The 23,113-nt window shown below is 37.2% G+C and overlaps 1 protein-coding gene across 6 annotated transcripts; it reads left to right on the top strand.

The window, feature by feature from the left end:
* The first annotated feature begins 950 nt into the window (after positions 1–950).
* On the top strand, positions 951–11,511 carry LOC137736856 (putative E3 ubiquitin-protein ligase ARI7). 6 transcript variants are annotated; one of them, XR_015954644.1, is made up of 16 exons: positions 962–1,261; positions 2,720–2,844; positions 3,106–3,211; positions 3,324–3,414; positions 3,775–3,947; positions 4,795–4,899; positions 4,989–5,077; positions 6,485–6,592; positions 6,791–6,881; positions 6,985–7,170; positions 7,295–7,355; positions 7,530–7,577; positions 9,853–9,924; positions 10,080–10,179; positions 10,266–10,392; positions 10,945–11,511. XR_015954644.1 is itself a non-coding variant. In XM_068476156.2 (15 exons), exons 1-15 carry the CDS (start codon positions 1,085–1,087, stop codon positions 11,093–11,095), a joined length of 1,653 nt encoding a protein of 550 aa, XP_068332257.2. In that variant the 5' UTR covers positions 951–1,084; the 3' UTR covers positions 11,096–11,511. The 6 variants fall into 6 exon arrangements, 4 of the variants coding, with proteins under 4 accessions (XP_068332257.2, XP_068332258.2, XP_088538487.1 ...); XM_068476156.2 differs by lacking the exon at positions 7,295–7,355 and having other exon boundaries at positions 951–1,261; positions 6,985–7,074; XR_015954643.1 differs by having other exon boundaries at positions 6,985–7,355.
* Positions 11,512–23,113: the final 11,602 nt, after the last annotated feature.

The following is a 23,113-nucleotide window of genomic DNA, read 5'->3' as shown; positions in this document are numbered from 1 at the left end:
TTTTGTTTTGTGAAATTATGTTATTGTCTTTAACTTTTTTGTAGTGATAGAAGACAATAATGTCTTTTTATTCTCTTTTTATTGACAACGAGAGTTTTATTAGTATGTAGTTTAAATAATATTGATGTAAATAATAAATTGGGATAAAAAAATATATTATATTGGTTCAAATTAAATTTGCTACGTATACTCACATGAATTACAGTCATATAATAATTATCGTATTTACTATTTACTCTCCGTACACTTTGCCAGACGACGTCACACTGGTTTTATATCACTCGCTCACAATAATTCCACTTTCCCTTCTTCAATTCACAAAAATCACCACATTCCTTAGTCTGTTTATACATATACTAGCCTTTTGCACGCGCCTTGAAACTCCTCGAAACTGACGACATCCTGCACTCTGCACTCGTCTCCAGCCATCGTCAATGAATAAGATCATTATCCATCTTGGTTGTACCTTCTCTCCAACGACATGAGTGCTATGCAGCAACTGTATGGGTTGCAGTAATTAACTGAACTGGAACAACTAAGTCTGCAACGTCAGTTCCTTCACATTCGTGTTTCCATTTTTTTCTTTTTAGTTTATTTTTTATTTACTGTGCTGTTTGCTCTTGTTTTTATTTGGACATTTCTATCCTTTATCAATATTCTTAACAATAAATCATGCAAGTTAAATTTTTTTTGTTTGAGGGTCTTTGTAGTCTAATTATTTTTGGTGAAGCTTTGAGACACCACCAAACTTGATTTCTGGCATTCTAATATTTTTTTATTTTTGAACAAGTGATATTATCTATATTAAGGGAAGGATGTGGGCTGAATCTCACAATAAACTAGCAATAATGTGATTCAAGTTTGCATTTAGAGAGAATCGAACTTAAGATTCCTCACTTACAAGTGAAAAAATATCGTTATAAATTAGTTGGATATTACTTTAGTTAAATACTTCAAAATAACCGACATATTTGTCTACGACTCTTCAATTTCTCTTCCGGTTTTGACACCGACTTTTCCCCTCGCTTTCTGTCACCAACCAATACACTCCTCCGCCCGTTAGGGTTTTCATGGTCGGACGGCGATGGACTCGGAGGACGATATGCACGATGCCAACGACGTCGAGCCCATGGACGACGACGACGGCTTCTACAGCGACGAGGATGCCTTGGACTACTACGGCACTGACGAAGACGACGCTGATGTTGATTTCGGCGACGATAATGAGGGAATCGAGAGGATCGAGGCCAGTCGAGCTGAGGTTTGTCCTACTCTTCCCTTTTCTTTCTCTTTCTTCTGTAAATATTTGTGAATTTCTTGAAATTGGCGACGCACGCTCTGATTCTTGCTCTGTTTGGGAGCTGAGAAAGCACTGGATTAGCTTTGATCACTGGAATTTTACAACTTTACTTGACAAAAGCTCCAATTAATGGTAATCCTGTTCCTCACTCGCGTCTTATTTAGTCCAGCAGAGTCGGACTAAATAATCCTAACATTGGGCTCTTTCTAGTTGCTATTGATTTTGATGGAATATAAGGGTTTCGTGTTTACTTTCGTTGTCTGGGGAACATTTTTCCATTTAAGCTGAAGTGAATGTCTTCCATGGTGATGACTGTTCTGAGTTCGAGTAAGGATACTAGTCTGTTGGCATTCGGTTGATTTGTAGTGGAGGAAAGCTAAAAAAATATTACAGATATGACTTTGGTCGATAAGAGGGCGTGAGGAACAAATAGGCAATTGACACCTTGAGAGTAGAAGACATCTACAGTCACCGAAACATGAAGATAAGGGAATTACCTGTGTAATGTTTTTCTTGTGCTTCGACAATTGAAGAAGTTGAGGTTCCACCATAAAAACAATTGGCAATACTTATAAGCACATGCAAAGGTCCCTCCTCTCATCAATGCGGGATTCATTCTCAACAGAGTCTACCTAACGCCACATGGGATCCTACTCAATTTCCTGTTAGGACTAAGTATGTATCTACTTCTTATGAAATGATGGCAAATGGGTTCTCTCTTGAATGGAATTCTGCACATCAGCTTCGCAACTATGCTGCTTTCCTCCCTTGTCAGACTTTACCCACCTATTGCTCCTCTTTCCCTAGGTCTTCATAATAATTCCTGCGTCACCAAATGCTTCTTTTCCTGTCTTTTTCACCCTCCTACAAAGAAGGCTTTATAAGCTTATAAGTTCTTTTACCGCAAATAAGCTTCCCACCTCATGATAAAAAAAAGCCGTCTTCCATTTATCCAATCTATTTCCACTAGTTGCCTGCTATTTCAGTTTAATCTGTTGGGGATAATGCACATAACAAGAGTGTCATTACTAATAACTAATTAAAGAACATTTGCTCATTCTCAGCAAGAATAAAAATCTTGTATCATGTGCCAGCAACACCTGTGAAGTTAACCACCTGGAGGCCTCCCATTTATAGTTACTGCAAATTTACAGATTTTAAGCAGTCTTGATATCTTGCTGAAGACTTTTGTCTCTACCGCAAGAGGCAGTCTTGATGAACTAAATTCTTACTTTATTGTCTCCAAGGAGCCATCTTTTTTCAGACGTGTATGCATCTGTGTGTGTGTACTTATGGATATGGATTGGAATGTTAATTTGAATATTAAATCTTGTTTCCATTGAAGGGATTTTGCCAGTCAGTTTGAGGAGCTTATAGCATTCCCGTTAGTTTCATAATTTGTCCTTTTTTTTTATCCAGAATAATTATATCGTCTTGAAGGAGTCAGATATAAAGCATTGCCAGGAAGATGATATTACAAGTGTATCTGCTGTGCTTTCCATATCAAGAGTTTCTTCAAGCATTCTACTTCGTTACTATAATTGGTATTAAATTTTCCACTTGTTCATCTCTTTTAGCATCCTCAATTTCATATTAATGCAGAATTGTGCTCTTTTATTTGAACGGTTCGTTGGGACTGTATGCTCTGTTGTGAGTGAATATAGTAACCTGTGAAATTTTACTAGTGACCACGTGGGCCATGGCACATAATTACTCTTTTCGTTGAACAGAAAATAAGAGTTCCTGAATACCCACCTTCTCCCTTTTTTATAAGTTATTTATCTGAAAAAGGTTTGGTATGGCAGGAGTGCAAGTAAAGTGCACGAGGCATGGTTTGCCGATGAAGATAAAGTCCGAAAAACTGTTGGCTTGTTAAAGAAGCCAGTTGTTCAGTTCCCCCATTCCAGGGAAGTAAGCTTTATACACGTTAGGAAATTAGAGTTTGCTGTTTTGCAAGTAACTGGTTTGTTTTTATCTTCATGTGTTGGTATACCATCCTAATACCTATTATTCCATTGGACAGCTTACCTGTGGGATCTGTTTTGAAGCTTGTCCCCGAGGTAGCATCAAGTCTGCTGCTTGTGGTCATTCTTACTGTTGTACATGCTGGAAAGGTTTGTTTTATATTCTATTTTTCTTTATTTACTTATTTATTTATTTATCTTTTACCAAGTTCTGACTTAGGTAGCATCAAATCTGCTGCTTGTGGTCATCCTTACTGATGCATCATTTGTTCTGTTTTGATTATGGAGAATGTAATGTAGGAATTGCATGTCTTTTTAACGTCTACAGCTGTATCTAATTGTTTAAAACTATGTTTTACAACTACATGCTCCATTTTTTCCAATATTTGGTCTCTGAATATTCTTAGTATTTTAATTCCATTTTAAATCTGCCTTGCTGCGATCAGTTGCTATACCGTTCTGTCCAATGTCATGTTTTATGGTTATGATGATTTGTTGCTTTGGTGATAGGATACATTGAAACATCCATTAGCGATGGTCCTGGCTGTTTGACAATGAGATGTCCTGATCCGTCTTGTGATGCATCTATTGGTCAAGACATGATTAGTGTGTTGGTCAGTGATGAAGATAACCAGAAGTACTCTCGGTACCTTCTTAGGTCTTATATTGAAGACAACAAGAAGGTATATGTGGAATTTGATTTTGATTGTATGGAGCACTTATCAGCCGTTAATTCAATGGACTTCAAATTACTATTAATGGATGACCAAAAGTTGGGAGTACTTTATTACCAAAAGTTGGAGTACTTTATAAATTTTCTTAAAAATTTCACAAGTCTAGTTTCTTTCAAGTATGGGACATGTTGTTGAGCTCTTACAGTCTAGCCTGTGTTTTTTTTTTTTCACCTTTTTAGGTGTAGATTTCAACCTTAATAAAAGATTCAAAAGAGATTTTATTTTGTCTATTTATAGAGGTGTAAACCCAAAGTTGTACAATAAATCTGAAATGTTTTTGGCTAACTCAAGATATGAAATAAGTTTGATTATTAATAATATAAAACATCTATAAATGTTCTTGTAAGATTGGCTTTTCAATAACAATATCAAAGGGAACATGTTAATGGATCAACTTTATCAAATGTCCCATCTGATTGCTTTGTTACTTTTCTTCCTTTTGGCTTGGAAAACTATGTTATTATGATAAAGGAGTCATCTTAAAAAAATGGTGTTATCTATGTATGTGTTGCAGTACTCAATAGGTATCGAGGTGGACAGTTTTAATTACTATATTGAAAAGTGAATAGTGTTTTCTTTTCTTTTCATTTACTCCTTGTGCCTGTGTGGGCACGTGAGTGTGACTATATGAATATCATGTTTCTTTTTTATTAGTGGTTTCTTTTCTTATTGATGGTACAATGGTGTGTTCCTGTCTATTACTCTTGTTTGGTATAGTGGATTATATGAATATTATTTTTCTTCCTTCATGTTTTTCCTTTTTTTCACCATTATAATTATTTTTCTTTTCTGGTAGACAAAGTGGTGTCCTGCTCCGGGTTGTGAATATGCTGTTAATTTTGTTGGTGATAATGAAAATTATGATGTTTCTTGCCTGTGCTCCCATGGATTTTGCTGGAATGTAAGTTTCCTTTTGTAATTTTTAGTAGTTGATATCTTAGCAAAAACTTATCTACGTGGGGTGAGTCATAGTTTGTTTTGGGTATGCAGTGTACAGAGGAAGCTCATCGTCCTGTCGACTGTAGCACTGTGGAGAAATGGATTTTAAAGAACAGTGCTGAGTCTGAAAACATGAACTGGTTTGTATTTTCTTTTAGCATCCAAAATTGTATGTTGTGGTTTTACACTTTCATGGATGTATGTTGTGGTTTTACACTTCATAGATCTCTCTTTTGATACATGCACTGGCTTTCTGACTGTTTACATGGTAAGAAAGTTTTGGTTGGCCATTGAATTGTATACCTCCTTCATTCTGTGCTTACCATAACTAGAGGATAATGTTTTTCTTCTCCTTTGTCTCTCTAACTGTTATTTTTCATTAATTTTTGTGTGCTGTTTTGATGACTTCCACTGCTTTTGGTCTGCAAGGGAATTCAATGTGATAAATTTGTGGGTAAATTAAGTTAACCATGCTCCTGAAACTTTTGGGAATGTGATAAATTTACTATGGTGGAAATTTTTGTTGCATTCAGAAAAGTTTCAGGCTCATAAAGAAAATGTAGTGCTTGTGAATTTAACTGGATATGCACATACCAGGTTATTTTGGAAAGTAGGGCTTGTTAGTTAGCGTAATGGTTACTTTATTTTGCTTTTGTAGAGTAATTTTTTCTTTTGGTAATAGGTTTTATGTATGAATTATATGTGTCTGCATGGGTTAGTGTGTCGAGCATCTGAATTCCTCTTAAAGTTTTTCCTCAGGCCATGTTTGGTTATTCAGATTGGATTGGATTAGGAGGGAGGGTTAGATTGCCTTGGATCACGTTGGATAAGATTAATACAGTGTTCTGTTTGGGTGCTACAGAGGATTACAGGGCTGGATAGATTAAAATATGCTCTTTTGACTTTAATTTCATGGCCTGGGTGTGGCATGGACACTGGTCCTGGATCCCAATTTTACATTTGCAAACTTCTGGAAGTATATTCTTAACTATGTTGAATTGAGAGGTGCAAATGGAAAACATCATCAGTGTTTTAATTTCTGATACACTATTGAAAGTTACCTTTTATTAACAGTTTTATGTGATTTGGTTGGAATTCATGGTATTTCATATTTCATTTTTATTGTTCTGTCCTAACCTAGTTCGCGACTCTCACTTATACAAAAAAATAGATAACTTTCATTTTGCATTTTATTTTTTCAATAAAATGTAAGTGACTTGTTGAATGCCTGGATGAACAATCATTATATGCTTGTTCCCAATATTTTCTATGTACTGGTACTTTATAATGTCACTTTATTTTACCATTTATGTATCCCAATACAATTATGTGTGTTTTTTTTTTAAATACATATTTATATAGTATATAGTATATTCTTAACTATGTTGAATTGAGTGGTGCAAATGGAAAACAGCATCAGTGTTTTAATTTCTGATACACCATTGAAAGTTACCTTTTATTAACAGGTTTATGTGATTTGGGTGGATTCTTGGTATTTCATATTTCATTTTTATTGTGCTGTCCTAACCTTTGTTCAAAATGCTCAGGATACTAGCCAATTCTAAGCCATGTCCAAAGTGCAAGCGACCTATAGAAAAAAACCAAGGGTGCATGCACATGACATGCACACCACCTTGCAAGTTTGAATTTTGCTGGTATGCTTTCTGCTTCTAATTTCTTACTTCAATGGAAATTGATTGTTGTTTGGAAAAAAATATCTGAATAATAAAGAACAGAAATATATCATTAAACTTGAGATTAGATATATTGTTTGAGGGAACTTTTCTTTTGATTATGTTCAAATATTGTTAAGTTTTATACGTGATGCTAAATGAATTATATGTATCATGCAGGCTGTGCCTTGGTTCATGGGTGGAGCATGGTGAGAAGACGGGTGGTTTCTATGCTTGTAACCGCTATGAAGCAGCTAAGCAAGAGGGAGCTGTAAGGATTTTATACTTTTCTTTGAAGTAATTCTGATATTTTCCCTTTTGGAAGAATATCCTTCTTTCTCTTCTGTTTATTTAGTTTGTATTGTTGATTGTAGTATGATGAAGCTGAGAGAAGAAGGGAGATGGCAAAGAATTCTTTGGAGAGATACACTCATTATTATGAACGTTGGGCAAGCAATCAGCAGGTATCCACAATTCTCTTTTTCAAAATTTCAATGCTTCTTGTGCTATGCCATGAATTCCTGCAAGTATCTTCATCAAGCCATTTTTTAACAAATTCAGTTATGTCAGTAGCCCCGGCTGTGTATTTTGTCAATGAACCCTTTTTGTCAATGATCAGAGAAGATCCTACTTTTCATGACACTTCTTTGATTATACACTTGGTTTTTATTTCAATTCTCACAGAATTTGTTGTGGCAAACAGTAGTAGGCAGGTGGACACCTGTGCTGACTTCAGTTTTTAAGGGTTTGTATGCGCAGAAGGGGTGGAGCTTCCTTAAATTAGAATCAAGATTTTTCTGTGCATTATTCTTCATTTTACAAATTTAATTGGCTAACCCTTATTGCTACCTTTGCTGGATCTTTACAAAAGCCCCTTCACTTTTAATAATTGACCAATTTTTTTTTTCTTCCTTGGCAGTCGAGGCAAAAGGCTCTTGCAGATTTGCATCAGATGCGAACTGTGCATGTAAGTATATGTGCAACATGCACACATATATACTCATAAAACATATTTGATTTCATGTTAGTGATTTTTGTTCTTGAATGGAGTTTCTGGTAACTAATGTGTTTAGCAATATAATCTTAGAACTCATCTTTCTACTCCATTGTATGATAACCAGAACCATATCTAAACTTAGCAGATCTGAAATATTATTGATCAATTGTAATTGACCATGTTGCTAATGAGAGATTCTAGGAAGGTTGTGCTTATTCTATTAGAATTAGATGCAAGGCTGAAAATTAAGTTCGTGTAGGGTTAACTACAGAAACATGAGGTTTTATATGTTTTCACCTTTCAGAAATTAAACTTGACAGAGTCCATTAAAAATTGACCATAGTTGTGTTTCTCATCTTTCAGCTGGATTGTAGATGAAGAACCATAATTGTGGTTGCACGTATAGCCCCTTATGTCAACTAATTGACTCGACAGAGTAAATTAAAAATTCATCCTTGATAAAAAAATCTTGTTTCTGATAGGTTTACAGGTCTTTCTAATAAATCAGTAGGTATCGCAGATTTGAAAAATCTGTTTATTTTTTTCTTCTAATAAGTGCCAATTGAAGGAATTTTCAAAATGGCCATCCTACCCTCCCTTTCTCCTTCTTCCCATCTCTGGTCTCCATCGTAATGAATGTCTGAGCTTTCATCCCATTTAAGCAGAAGCACCAAACTCATATTCGAAAACAATGTCTAAGCTTTCCGCCACCACTCACCTACCCTACAACCCACAACCACCAAACGAACCGAACGACTTGCAGGCCCACCAAACTCTCCTCCTCGATCCCCTCAGCCACTTGTGTGAATTGGTTCCCGACGCTAGAGCTTATCTGATTGCGATCCCCTCACCCACTAGTTCTCCCCATTGGTTCTCTGCCACTGCAGCTGATCCTTAAAATCCTCAAAGCTCCTCCAATTGTGACTGGTTCTCTGACTTAGCCTCCAATTCTGACCATGACGGCAGCTGCTTCGTCACCGTTCTCTTCGACCTCAGCTGCCAGGAGCAGCAGCCCAAGACTGACTACTAGATTGGGACAAGGAGAGAGAGGGACCGAATTTGGGGAGAGGTGAGATGAGAATTGGACGGAGAAGATGAGGGAGAGGAGAGAGTGTCTGTTTCTATAAAAAGAGTGTGTAGAAAATAATTAGTCGAAAATATTAAAAAATATTGATGAATAGTGTCATCTTTTTTGTCATTATACATATTCACAACACTTCTATGTAAAAGTTTACCAAACACTTTGATACTGCTGTATGGACTCAAAGCACTTTTGCAACTCTAATTTACCAAACACATGATTTCTTTATTTCACAACTTATTATTTTTACAACACAGTAGAAGTAGTTTTTTTATTTTATTTTTTATTTTTTTTATAGCACAGCAATACCAAAATAGCCCTTAGAGATAGTATTAAATTTGTAGTTAGTTTCATTTTATTATCTTGTTAAAGCATTTAAGAAATTCAATGTATTTTATCTTGGTTGGGGAAGATTTTGAATTGAATGTAATATGCGGCTTTGGTTGGATTATTATGGACCAAGGTTCTAAAAGACGCTAGGCACTAGTTGGGCAGCAGGTTGGGGCTTGCGCTTAGCCCCTAGGCGAGGCCTAGGTACATTTAAGTAAATTTGTTATATACTATATAAATAAGTGTGCATTTAAAAAAAAAAAAACACACATTAATTGTATTGGGATACATAAATGGTAAAATAAAGTGACATTATAAAGTACCAGAACATAGAAAATATTGGGAACAAGCATATAATGATTGTTCGTCCAAATATTCAACAAGTCGCTTACGTTTTATTGAAAAAATAAAATGCAAAATGAAAGTTATCTATTTTTTTCTATAAGTGAGAGTCGCGAACTAGGCAGGTGCCTATGTGGGTTTAGGCGGGATAGGCGGACGTCTAAGCGGGTCTAGGCGCACTTTCTTATGTTCAAATGCTAAGGGACTAATCGGGGTGGTGGCCAGCTGCCTAATGCTTAGGCAGGGATTTTTAGAACAGTGTTATGGACTTGTCCATACTACTCTTATTTAAACAACAATGAAGCTTTGTGTTTCTTCAGTTAAAGAAAGGTGTCTGTATATTATACACTCACATTTATGTTTTTAACTGAAATAAAAATACTGTTGCTAGAAGATGTTCAGTACGATCGTTTCAATTGGATTTGTCAGCTATTTTGGATTTCTGTGAAGTTACAATGTATAACTGATGGATACCTTTTTTTTCTTTGTCAGATGGAGAAACTTAGTGACATACAGCGTGAACCTGAGTCTCAGCTAAAGTTCATAACTGACGCCTGGCTACAGGTGAGTTGTTGGGTTTCTTGTTAGAGATATGAATAGTTTCTTTAAGATATGAAAGGAATTATTTATTGCTCAGTGTATCTATAACATCAAATTAAATTTGTTTGGTGATGAAATTATGACAAATTTTGTTTTGCCTTCGGCATTCATGTTTGTAGATTGTTGAGTGTAGAAGAGTACTAAAATGGACTTATGCTTATGGGTACTACCTGCCTGACCATGAGCAAGCGAAGAGGCAGTTTTTTGAGTACTTGCAAGGTATAAACTGTGTATTTGTCTGCAGGAACTATTTGGGAGTTGTTTTTTGAGTTTTCTGAAATATGCAAATCTGTTTTTGTCTTCAGGCGAGGCAGAGTCTGGTTTGGAAAGGCTTCATCAGTGTGCGGAGAAGGAGCTACTGCAATTCCTCAATGCAGAAGGCCCTTCGAAAGAATTTGTTGATTTCCATACAAAACTAGCTGGACTTACCGGGTAAATGCTGTGATATTAGCTGAAATTCATTTTCCGTGGGATGTTTTGTGTTGAAATGCATCTCGTAAAAAAAAAGGGAGTTGTTTATATGTGTAAATGGAGGAAATCTCTGGTACGGTTAACCGCATCAGAGAAAACTGCTAAACTTATAAGTCCGCACTTAAAAGTTTCCTTGATCCCTTCCTAGTTTTTGCTTTACCACTGAATTTCTGAGTGTATCATTGTTTTTTCTGGGTCAACCTATTATGTTGTCCGTTCAACATTGTCTGGATGCAAAATGCAGCAAAGGAAAAGGTAAGGGTCAATGAGTCTTTATTATAGGAACTTGAAGGAAAACAATCTCCTTTTTGGAGAATGAGAAGAGGAAGAGGGAAAGTGAGCAAGAACCAGTTTTCTAACTTGAGTAATTTATTTGTGGGATATGTATGGTTGGATAGTTTTTAATTAGAATAGGCCAGTAATTGTGTTGCATGGTCATTTATCTTTGACTACCATTTCATTTCACTCCCTTGCCTAATTCAATCTTCTCATCCACTTACCCAACTTTGGCAGGGTGACTAAAAATTATTTCGAGAACCTGGTAAGGGCATTAGAGAATGGCCTATGTGATGTGGACTCTCAAGAAGCTTGCAGTGGGTCAACCAGCTCAAAAAATGGAGGAAGCAGCCAAGCAAAAGGTGGAAAGGGAAAGGGAACAGGTTGAGGTAGTGGGTCCAGGTAAATGTCTAGCACGGACATTTGGCCCTGTTGTCAGTATGGTATGACAATTCCAAGCCTCCCACATGCCATCGCTGTCGGTGAGTATTCTAGCTTCCTGTTTTCCTCAGTCTGTTGGAGAAAAGAACTTAACGCAAATCGAGAACAAGTTACTATGGACGAGGGGATTCTTTGGTACGAAAACAATAATGATCTTGAAACGGAAATACAGATGCCGTTTAGGGTAAAAAGAGGTTGGCCTGTTGGGTTTTGTGTGTTGGTGGGAACATAAAGTGATTATTCTGTCGATAGTATTGACGTGCTTATAAACTAGGGTTTCTATGACCTAATTTAAGCATATTACAGTTGTCTATTGTGAATGCAAATATGCTCTATTTATATTATTTTCATCTGTTTCGGTAATGTATGTGTTCGGACTCATTTTTTGAACGGCCCTTGCGGCCGCTCATATAACCCGTATGCAATGAAATTATTCCGAATTGCATTCATTGTAATAGTAAAAAGTAAAGATTAACGGCAAAAAAGAACGTCTATTTGGTGCTTCTTGCGTCATTGCTTGTTCTTGGTTTTTGCAGTTTGCACGTAACGAGTGTGTGGTCTGGAATGTAGGTACTTGTAAAATTGTTTTGCTGATTATATTGTCATCTTCTGACACACCCCGACCCGGAATCTCTACTAGGACCCACTCATCACGCACTTGTGTACTTAAACACTTTTAGGTTTTAATTTATTCACATTTTATACACTATCACACTTTATGGCTTCGTCACCTTACAGGTGTCGACCAGCACAGGTTTGGTATGAAAGCCTAAACCTGGGCGTAGTGTGCCGACGAGGACATCGAGCCCGGGGATAGATTGTAAGATCCCACATCGCTCAGGGGTGAGGATCTTGTAAGCCTTATATGTATATTCCCATCTCTACCTAGCATGAGGTCCTTTGGGAGCTCACTAGCTTCAAAGTTCATCGAAACTCTGAAGTTAAGCGAGTAACGTGCGAGAACAATCCCATAATGGGTGACCCACTGGGAAGTTTTTGTGTGAGTTTTCAGAAACAAAATCGTGAGGGCATGGTCGGGGCCTGGGATGTGGTGGAGCCTGGGCGGGGATGTGACATCTTCCCTATTCTCGGTTGAATCCCAAGCGTGAGCCCCAATCCCAAGTGGTAAGGTGTCAACAACGGTCAATGTAACAGAATTATTCTTTTTGTATAAATTAGATAACCGTAAGGATGAAACAATTATATATATATATATAACTGTTGTAGGTTACTGAATCATATAAAGGACATAGAGAGGGGGTGAGGCACAGTAGAGACAGATGTATAATTGTTAGGTGTGTTATATTTCCTTCTATTGTGCCTTTATTTATAATAGTAAAGAAGGTTAATTCCTTACCCTAATAGGATTACCACTTTAATAGAAGGCCAAATAGCCAAAATGATCATTGAGATATGCATAATACATCATTTTGGTCCTTGAGATTGTCAACCATCCATCATTTTGGTCATTCCATTAAAAACTCTTTGGGCAATTTTCAAAACTTTGTAACTCAATCGTTTCTCAACCAAATTCAACTCATAATATATCAAAATGAAGATAGGAAAGTGGAGAACAAGGTTATACCCATTTGGAAGCCCAATGGTTGCTGGAGATGGCCAGAAAATAGGCTCAAAGTTGACTAGTCCGCGAAACAACTAGAAAGCATGCTGGAAACTGGGTAAACTTTAAACGTTGATAACTTTTTCAACTCAACGAAATTGAGTGATTCAAATACTAAAATCATACTTCTCGACGAGACGAAGATAATGGTACCTTTCTTGACGACTAATTTACCGTAGTTTGGCCGGAAAACGGTGAGTTAGCCATCGAGAAAGGTACCAACTCTTCGTCTCGTCGAGAAGTATGATTTTTGTTTTTGAATCACTGGATTTCGTTGAGTATTGAAGAAGTTATGAACATTTAAAGTTTACCCAGTTTCAAGCGAGTTTTCCAGTTTTTTCGCGGACCAGCCAACTTTGAGCTTATTTTCCGGCCATCTCTGGAAACCATTGGGCTTCGAAATAGGTATAATCTTGCTCTAAACTTTCCTATCTTCATTTTCATATATTATAGGTCGAATTTGGTTAAGAAACGATTGAGTTACGAAGTTTTGAAAATTGCTCAAAGAATTTTTAACGAAAGGACCAAAATGATGAATGATGGACAATCTCAACGACCATTTCTATTGATTTTCAATCTCAAGGACCAATGTGATGTATTATGCATATCTCATGGACCATTTTGGCTATTTAGCCTTAATAGAATAATATCTAGTCTAAGAGATATGGTAGAATCTCATAAGGTTATCCCAAATATGATAGGATTTACACGATCACATTCCTAATCTAACAAGACTGCAACATTCCCTCTCGAATGTGTAAATACTCAAACAAATGAAGTATTAGGTATTTAGTGATGAAGTAAATGCAGTTGATGAAGTCATTGACATAATGAGCGAATGCGAGTCTCATATCAACGGAAGATTGCATAAAAGGTAAAACTCACAAAACCTCATTATGGTAAAGCCCAAGATGGGAAAAAAAACCCATAGACTAAGAGAAAAGTGAGAAGTTGCATTAAGTCAAAACTATATGTCTTCTGGCAAGTAGAAGAGCTCATAAGGGTATGACCAGTCTAGGATGAGTGTCTCGTCAAAGCCTAGTTAGGTAGAAAAAACCCAGTGGGAAAATTGCTCCTAATTGTAGGGAAAAAGAGTAAACATTAAAATCAAGTGAGTATACTTTTGGATACTCCTCCTGAGTTTGATAGAACTTCCAATGAGCACTACAAGCATTGCATATGAATACTTAGGCATACCAATTCCTCAGACAAGCTTCTGGAAGGTTAACTTCGACAATGACGTCGTGTAAAGGTTGGCAAACTTGTCTGGAATTGGCTTGCATGACTCTCTTGATGCTTTGCTGATCTAGATGTAGACGCAATATGTCTTGTTGTTGACTTCGTTAATGTATCATGTCTTGGTCGGGTTGATACGTGCGACATAGTCTTCATGGATCATCATCAGGGCTCAGCAATGGATGAAAACAATAGGTACTTCGAGTACACTCAACAAGAACTCTCAACATGTCTCACATGGCATCATGAAGTGAGGTGAGTCTTGGAACAGTTCAAAGATATTGCAACTAAGGTCATATAGTGGACCTCCAAGATATTGTGTTATCCCAAATGGTAAAGACATAACCATTTTGGGGACGTGCCTTGTGCGGGTTTGATAGGTAATCAGCGTCAGCATAATAGACAAGGCAAACATCATTCCGAGGACTGAGGGGGTTGTTGGAAGTATGCCCACAAAGCCACTCATTTGATGTAATAGCTTTTTGGAATACTTATTGTGTTAAACTTTTATATGTTTAATAGAGGGCAAAGCTTATTGTTAATCACTATTTATAGTATCTTGTGTTTAAGCAATAAGGGAATCCAAGGAATGTATTTGATCTAAGAGACAAGTGATTTAAGTTAGTTAAATTAACGAGACCTTTCTCTTATGTTCATTCCTAAAACGTTCTTAGCCATAGGATTGCCAATTGGGCATTGACAATCCGCTAAGGTTAGTATGTGTTATGTCGACTCAAGCGTGAGTATGAACTAGTCTCAAGTCATTTGGTGTTGGACACTAAGGCAAACACATAGGTGCTCGAAAGAGTAATCGAGTACATTGAACAACGATCAAACGAGAGTTCGAACATACATGTCATGTGAGAACTCAATAGTTGCAATATGCAAAGTAGTCCTTTGACCTGAGGCATCATTGATGTCTAATGGTTAGGTCCTTGATCTTTGATTATGTCAACGGCATTCCATTGGAGTGTCCACGGCATTGTTGGGGTCAAGCTATCTAGTCATATAGGCATATGAATGCACAACAAGGGATCTCTAACCTTCCATGATGGAAGGAGAATACTCTAAGATATAATTCGAGAGTCTTTGGCCAAAGCATATGAATATGACTAAGGAAGATGTTCCAAATCTTATTCAATTGAATCATATAGAGAAGTATCACATTGGATAGTAGACATGAAACAAACTATCACTTAAACAATGTGATTAAGAGTATTGTATTAGAGAAGGACCGTATTGCATTGTAGTTGTAACTGGATAGGTTCTCCAACCACTTCTACTTAGCTTGGGTAACCATGACATGCTGCTAGGCGTCACCCATGGTTTGTGGAAGCCCTAAAGATTAGCAAACACTAATTTAAGGGAGAATTGAAATGTGGTTTCAATTCACAATCGATCGTTAAGAGTAACATCGCCCACTACCTTGCTAATTGGAACCTAATGGATCGTACACCGAGTAAAGATATAAGTGAAGAAATTATATGAAATGGATAAGCAATTAAATGGTTTAATTGAAGAATGGTCAAGATTAATTAAATAGTTAATTAATTATACGAAACGTTCGTATTGGGCGTTTAAGTTAGTTTTGGGCTTCGGGGCACAAAAAACGTTTTGGTCCACAAGGCCCATTATGTTTAAGTTGTATGACAACTAAAACAAAATGGGCAATTAAGCCCAATAACAACTAATGGCCGGCCATAAGCTTCAAGGGTAGTGAACTTGGCTTAATTGCAAGTTTGCCACTCCATTGTGAGGTGGTATAAAGACATCTTTATAGCCATTTCATCCTTAGGGTTTCTAATTGAATTTGGGTGAAACCTATTCTCTCATTTTCTACATAGAGGCCGGCCACCTTAGGTGAGGAACATCTAGCAATCTTTCTTCCCTAAGTCATCCATTTCATCTTCACATAACATCTTTGGTGTGGAGACTTAGAGACACCAAATTTTTGGTGTTTTGGAGAACAAATCCTCAAATCCTTAAAGAAGAAAAAGGAGCACTAAAAGGGAGGAAATCACAAGGAAGATTCAAGGAGCAAGGAGGTGACTTGAAGGCCCTCCACTTGGGTGAATTCCTTGTGCAATCAAGGATGAGCTTCAAGGGCAAAGAATCTCTAAAATTCTTTAAAGCATGAATAATGGAACTAAAAGTTGGTGCCAAGTGTTTTGGGATTTTCGACCAAATCCAAAGGGTGATTTTTTTGGTTCATGTTAGGCTTGTTAAAATGGTTTTAAAGTGCTTTTTGGAACCCATAAGTACCCTAGGATATTAACCCTCTTTTGAGTTGTGAAAATTTGAGTTTTTGGTGAAAGAAAACATCCATGGAGCTATTATGAGTTTTCATGTATGTTCTTCATATTTCTTGAAGTTCTTACCAAGAACAACAGTTTTGAAGTTTTGATTCAAAAGTTTTATGTTTTTCATAAAGTTTTGTTTTTCAAATGGTGGGTGATAGTTATTGGTGAGATGTGACTAAAAGAATTTTAAAGTTTTATAAAAACATTTTCTTATAAACCATCAAAGTCACCTTTGTTTCACCTACCAAAAACCACTCACAAAACTTTAGAATTTTTCATTTTTTCAACAACCATGGCCGGCCACCTTTGGTAAAAGGTGATGGAGGGACTTTTGTGCAATTATATAAAGTTTTGATACTTTTGTGTATTTGTATTTTGGTCCAAAAGTTTGTGGTTTTGCAAAATGGCCCAAATAAAATGAGAACAAAAATTGTTTTGTCTCTTTAATGAGAATTTGATTTTCATTATATTTAGTTCCATTTAAATCAATTCTATGGATCCAAAAACCAATTGTTTAAAGTTGCTTTCTTAGTTAATTTAGTTAATTAAGAAAAGGGTGATTATGAACCAAAGGCCTCGATAATTGAGCTATGTGATTGGCCGATTTACATTATGAATGCTTGGGTTTTAAGTAATGTAGATTTGAATGTAATTTGATTAATTCAAGTTGTTGTAAAGGGCATAAGCCCATTATTTGTGTTGTAAAAGGGCATAAGCCCTTCTTATTATTTCATGTATTCCTCTTTGTTTATATGTATGCAAATTGGAATAGTTGGGTCCAACGCCCAATAGGAAATAACGGTTTAATTGGATTAAACGCGTAACTAAAATCAACAACTATCTACCTTAAACCCAAGGTCCAACACAAGGCTCGTGTTGGATCAAATCAAACGGTTCATAATCATCCTAAAACCTAATATGACTATATAGTCCATATGAGGATGCAATGCGTTCGTTAGTAGTTCCATATAGTCTCGCTTGTTTCAACGAAACAGTGGGAGTATTATATGCTACTAAATCATATTAACTTGGACCAATAGTTATGATAGGGCCATGTTCTTTTAATATGATTAAAATGTTTTTGATGTAGCCCAAAACTACTCCCTCAAACGAATATTAAGTTGATAAACGAGAGATGTTTTGAACATTTCTTCGTAGGCCTTCCACCGTGGTGGGCTCCAATCGTTTGTGACTCATGCACCGGCTTCACCCTATAATGGGGAGGTACAAAGTATGGGCTTACATCCAGGAGGAGTCCATAAACATATGATGAGGTGAGTGTAGACAACGAGTATGACCAACATGATATAATTCTGAGGTTGTGCTTGAACCTCTACATAAACTAAGCATGGTGGGAATAACTTAACTAAGTACAATGGTGCCAACATGATATAATTCTGAGGCATTCATTCTCTAGAGGCCAAACTAGATGGGTAATTACAAGAGTTGTAAATGACTAAAGTGTTATTCTCTCATCATTATTTTTGCTAACCAACATGATATAATTCTGAGGTGGGCTTGGTAATGGTGAGTCTCCCATGCCCCGCTAAGAGTTCAATATAACTCTCGAATTCCATTGAGGGATGTGGAGTTTGCCAAAAATAGTGGGTGGTACTATTTGATTCAAGACCTAATCAAGTAGTTAATCAACAATCTAATACGATTTCTGTTATGTTATGTAGTTAACGACATGCCTAAAATACTACCCACCATTATACTTGACAAAATGGCCCAAGACTTTTTCCTTGCATATCTCTCGGATGATTTCACTAAGTTTATTGTAAACTATAAAGTGAATAGATTCGATCATACTTTTAACGAGATGATTGACATGTGCTGTAAATTTGAAAGATGTTTCAAAAAGGACAGTGGGAGTAAGAATGCAAAAAACAAGGAAAAGGTTTCTTAAGAAGAAGGCAAAGAAATCCAAAGGAACATGCTTTCATTGTGGAAGGGATGAACGTTGGAAGAAGAAATACAGGGTGCGCATTGCGAGCCTTATGACACGAACTTTTGAAGAGACTATTTCGGTCATAGAAAGTGCTTTTACAGTGAGCTCCAATTCCTGGATATTTGATTCAGGCGCTAGTCAACATATCTGTAATACGATGCAGGGACTAGTAGGGAGCAAGACACTGCGCAATGGGGAGATGGTTGTGCGAGTTGGGAACGGCGCCAAAATCTCTGCAAAAGCAATAGGCACCTACATGCTTAACCTACCCTCTGGGGAAGTCCTGGAACTTAAAAATTGTTTATATTTTCCTTCATGTATAAAGAATTTGATTTCTATCTCTAAGCTTTTACGAGATGGGCACTCAGTATTGTTTGACAAAATGAGTTGCACTTTATACTTGAACGGTCGTATTATCTCTCATGGTAATATGATAGAGGGACTTTTTCACCTAGAGACGAATAGTGGGATGCACTGTATTGAAAGCGGGAATACCTCAAAACCCAAAAGGGCTAGAGAAGAAGTTAACCAAGTTAGACTTTGGCATCTTAAACTTGGACATGTAAACCAGGATAAGATTCGCAAGATGTTGAAAGATGGATATCTTAGCCCATTAGGTAATGACCTCATGGGAACTTGTGAACCTTGTCTACTGGGGAAGATGACCAAATCTCCATTCACTGGGAAAGGAGAGCGTGCCACTGAAATTCTAGGGTTAATCCACACTGACGTATGTGGACCTATGTCTACTACGTCGAGAGGAGGCTTCTCCTACTATATCACATTCACCGACGATCACTCTCGGTTTGGCTATTTGTATCTTATGAAGTACAAGTCAAAATCCTTTGAAAGGTTCAAAGAATTCAAGAATGAAGTTGAGAAGCATACTGGGAAACAGATAAAGACCCTAAGATCGGATCGAGGGGGTGAATATCTGAGTGACGAGTTCCTAGATTATCTCAAAGAGTGTGGAATTGTATCACAGTGGACTCCACCAGGAACTCCTCAACATAACGGAGTTTCTGAGAGGAGAAACCGAACCTTGATGAACATGGTTCGTTCTATGATGAGTTCCGCTGATCTACCAATATCATTCTGGGGATATGCACTACACACAGCAGCTTATTTTCTAAATGCAGTGCCTTCTAAATCTGTTCCACAAACACCATATGAGATATGGTATGGAAAGAAGCCAAGTCTTAAACATCTTAAGATTTGGGGTTGTCCAGCATACGTTAAGAAACAAGATGCTGGAAAGCTTGAAGCGAGATCCGTTAAATGCTATTTTGTGGGGTATCCTAAACAAACCTATGGATACGAATTCTATCACCCTGACGACCAGAAAGTCTTTGTCGCCAGAACTGCTATATTCATGGAGGATGAATTAGTTCTTAAACGAACTAGCAAGATAGAATTGAAGGAAATTAATGAGATTAATGATGAACCACAAACAAGCACTCGACAAGTTGACAACCCTGTTCCTGAACCCCTAGCTCCACGTAGATCTAAACGGGTTAGTAAGCAACCTAGGAGGTATGGCTTAGACAATGACTTTGCGGAATTGCACCTTCTAGGTGACAATGACACAAAGGAGGACCCTAGAGACTACAATGAAGCAATGTCCGACATTGATTCAAAGAGATGGCATGAGGCCATGAAATCCGAGATGGATTCCATGTATCAAAATCAGGTCTGGACTCTTGTAGACCCTCCAGAAGGTATAGTACCAGTTGGAAATAAATGGGTATTCAAGAGGAAGATAGGCGTTGATGGGAACGTGGAGACTTATAAGGCTAGACTAGTAGCCAAGGGTTACAGGCAAAGAGAAGGGATTGACTATGAAGAAACTTTCTCTCCTGTAGCCATGATTAAGTCCATTCGGATTTTGCTTGCTATAGCTGCGTACCATGATTATGAAATCTAGCAAATGGACGTGAAGACAGCCTTTCTGAATGGCTACCTAGAGGAAGAGCTTTATATGGCTCAACCCGAAGGTTTCGTGTCCAAGTCTGAAAAGACTAAGGTATGCAAACTTCAAAGGTCCATTTATGGACTTAAGCAAGCCTCAAGGAGCTGGAACATTCGTTTTGATACTGAAATCAAATCGTTTGGTTTTACTCAAAACGAAGACGACAATTGTGTTTATCAAAAGGTCGTTGGGGAAGCAGTTGTATTCCTAGTGTTATATGTAGATGACATATTACTATTCGGGAATGACACTGCAGTACTTTCTTCTGTAAAAGTGTGGTTGTCCAAAACCTTCCACATGAAAGATTTAGGAGATGCATCTTATGTACTTGGGATAAAGCTCTATCGTGATAGATCCAGAAAATTAATTGGATTGTCCCAATCTATGTACATTGATAAGGTGCTAAGTAGGTTCCAGATGGAACAATCTAAGAAAGGTTTTCTTCCTGTGAGACATGGAATTCACCTTTCTAAGTCTATGGGACCTAAGACTCCTGAAGAGATACGGCAAATGAATATTATTCCTTATGCTTCCGCCATAGGAAGTCTCATGTATGCCATGATATGCACAAGGCCTGATATCGCATATGCTGTGAGCATTACTAGTCGATATCAATCTAACCTAGGATCAGAACACTGGGCAGCTGTCAAGACGGTCCTTAAGTACTTAAGAAGAACTAAGGACATGTTCCTTGTTTATGGAGGAGCGACAGAGTTGAGAGTGGAAGGCTATACAGACGCAGATTTCCAATCTGACGTCGATGATAGAAGTTCCAACTCCGGATATGTATTCACTCTGAATGGTGGGGCTGTCAGCTGGAAAAGTAAGAAACAAAGTGTAATTGCTGATTCCACGACAGAGGCTGAATATGTCGCTGCAGCTGAAGCCGGCAAAGAAGCGTTTTGGATGAAGAAGTTCATCACTGAACTTGGAGTGGTTCCAACCATTACGTCACCAGTAACTTTGTACTGTGATAATAATGGGGCGATAGCTTAAGCCAAGGAACCCAGGGCACATCAAAAGAACAAGCATTTTGATAGGCGCTTTAATATCATTAGAAGATATGCTGCCGAGGGGAAAGTCAACATCCTCAAAGTTGCTTCAGCCGATAACGTAGCAGATCCACTAACGAAGCCAATGTCTCAAATCCAACTTGACCGCCATATGGAAAAGATGGGTATTAGATACATGGGAGGATGGCTTTGAGTGCAAGTGGGAGATTGTTGGAAGTATGCCCACAAAACCACTCATTTGATGTAATAGCTTTTTGGAATACTTATTGTGTTAAACTTTTATATGTTTAATAGAGGGCAAAGCTTATTGTTAATCACTATTTATAGTATCTTGTGTTTAAGCAATAAGGGAATCCAAGGAATGTATTTGATCTAAGAGACAAGTGATTTTAGTTAGTTAAATTAACGAGACCTTTCTCTTATGTTCATTCCTAAAACGTTCCTAGCCATAGGATTGCCAATTGGGCATTGACAATCCGCTAAGGTTAGTATGTGTTATGTCGACTCAAGCGTGAGTATGAACTAGTCTCAAGTCATTTGGTGTTGGACACTAAGGCAAACACATAGGTGCTCGAAAGAGTAATCGAGTACACTGAACAACGATCAAACGAGAGTTCGAACATACATGTCATGTGAGAACTCAATAGTTGCAATATGCAAAGTAGTCATTTGACCTGAGGCATCATTGATGTCTAATGGTTAGGTCCTTGATCTTTGATTATGTCAACGGCATTCCATTGGAGTGTCCACGGCATTGTTGGGGTCAAGCTATCTAGTCATGTAGGCATATGAATGCACAACAAGGGATCTCTAACCTTCCATGATGGAAGGAGAATACTCTAAGATATGATTCGAGAGTCTTTGGCCAAAGCATATGAATATGACTAAGGAAGATGTTCCAAATCTTATTCAATTGAATCATATAGAGAAGTATCACATTGGATAGTAGACATGAAACAAACTATCACTTAAACAATGTGATTAAGAGTATTGTATTAGAGAAGGACCTGATGCGAGATTTATACGCACACAAATTAAACCCTCTTTTTGTCAATTGTAGTATAAGTGTAAGTAGGGATCGTTCTGGACCGGGGATTAGGAGGGATTGCTAAAACCTTGGAAACTGACTCAAAAACGTAAAAACAAGATAAAACACTAAACTAGACTCAAAGAATGTGAAACTAAACGTTAAAACATTAAAAGACTCAAAACTAATTTTGGATGAATTTAAGATTATGGCTTGATTCAAAATACCTTAAACATAAACTAAACAGATTCTAAGCACTAAAGAACAAGAAAGTAAAGGGGGGGGGGGGAAAAGTTTTGATTTGACGAAAATTGAAATAACAAAACAAGTTAATAAACTGAGCGGAATGTAAATATGAAATTGTGATGGAATGAATGGAATGAAGGCTAGCTAAGGGGTTCTTCTCCACACAAGTTACACTTGCATACAAGATTGATTCTCAGTTGGTCTTTCGATAAATTATGAAACTCAACACTCCGGATTAATTAGGTCCGCTTAAATTAACCGTCAAGTTTTCCTTAAGTTAATGAATTGGATGGGTTTGCGCAACGCAATTCACAACATTCTCCAAAAGTCCTTTACGTGAACAACACAATAAAGATACAATCAAAGATCATTAAGCATTATGAAAACTATAAGTGTTGACGAGGCATTCGTTACTATGATGAGCATGAAACTCGTGCCAAGAATTCATTTAACTCGATTGTTTAGAAGCAACCTCCACTACTTGTGAATATAAGTTCATAACGATTAGGTGAAATTCACTTATATTCTAGCGTCATATTTATGCATGAAAATTAAGCGCGCATTCTTAATAAACATTCATAAATAAGCTATCAATCAAACGG

Source organism: Pyrus communis, chromosome 13, assembly GCF_041283825.1.
Source record: "Pyrus communis isolate YQ-2024b chromosome 13, ASM4128382v1, whole genome shotgun sequence".
Classification (NCBI taxonomy): domain Eukaryota; kingdom Viridiplantae; phylum Streptophyta; class Magnoliopsida; order Rosales; family Rosaceae; genus Pyrus; species Pyrus communis.
Note: the sequence above shows the minus strand (reverse complement) of the source record. Positions and strands in the feature narration are given on the sequence as shown.

Bases quoted from the DNA above. Each gene is read 5' to 3' on its own strand.
- LOC137736856 (XM_088682361.1), top strand. From the start codon at position 1,085: ATGGACTCGGAGGACGATATGCACGATGCCAACGACGTCGAGCCCATG. The intron at 1,262-2,719 runs GTTTGTCCTACT...TTTTTTATCCAG, and splicing joins TCGAGGCCAGTCGAGCTGAG to AATAATTATATCGTCTTGAA. The intron at 5,078-6,484 runs GTTTGTATTTTC...CAAAATGCTCAG, and splicing joins GAGTCTGAAAACATGAACTG to GATACTAGCCAATTCTAAGC.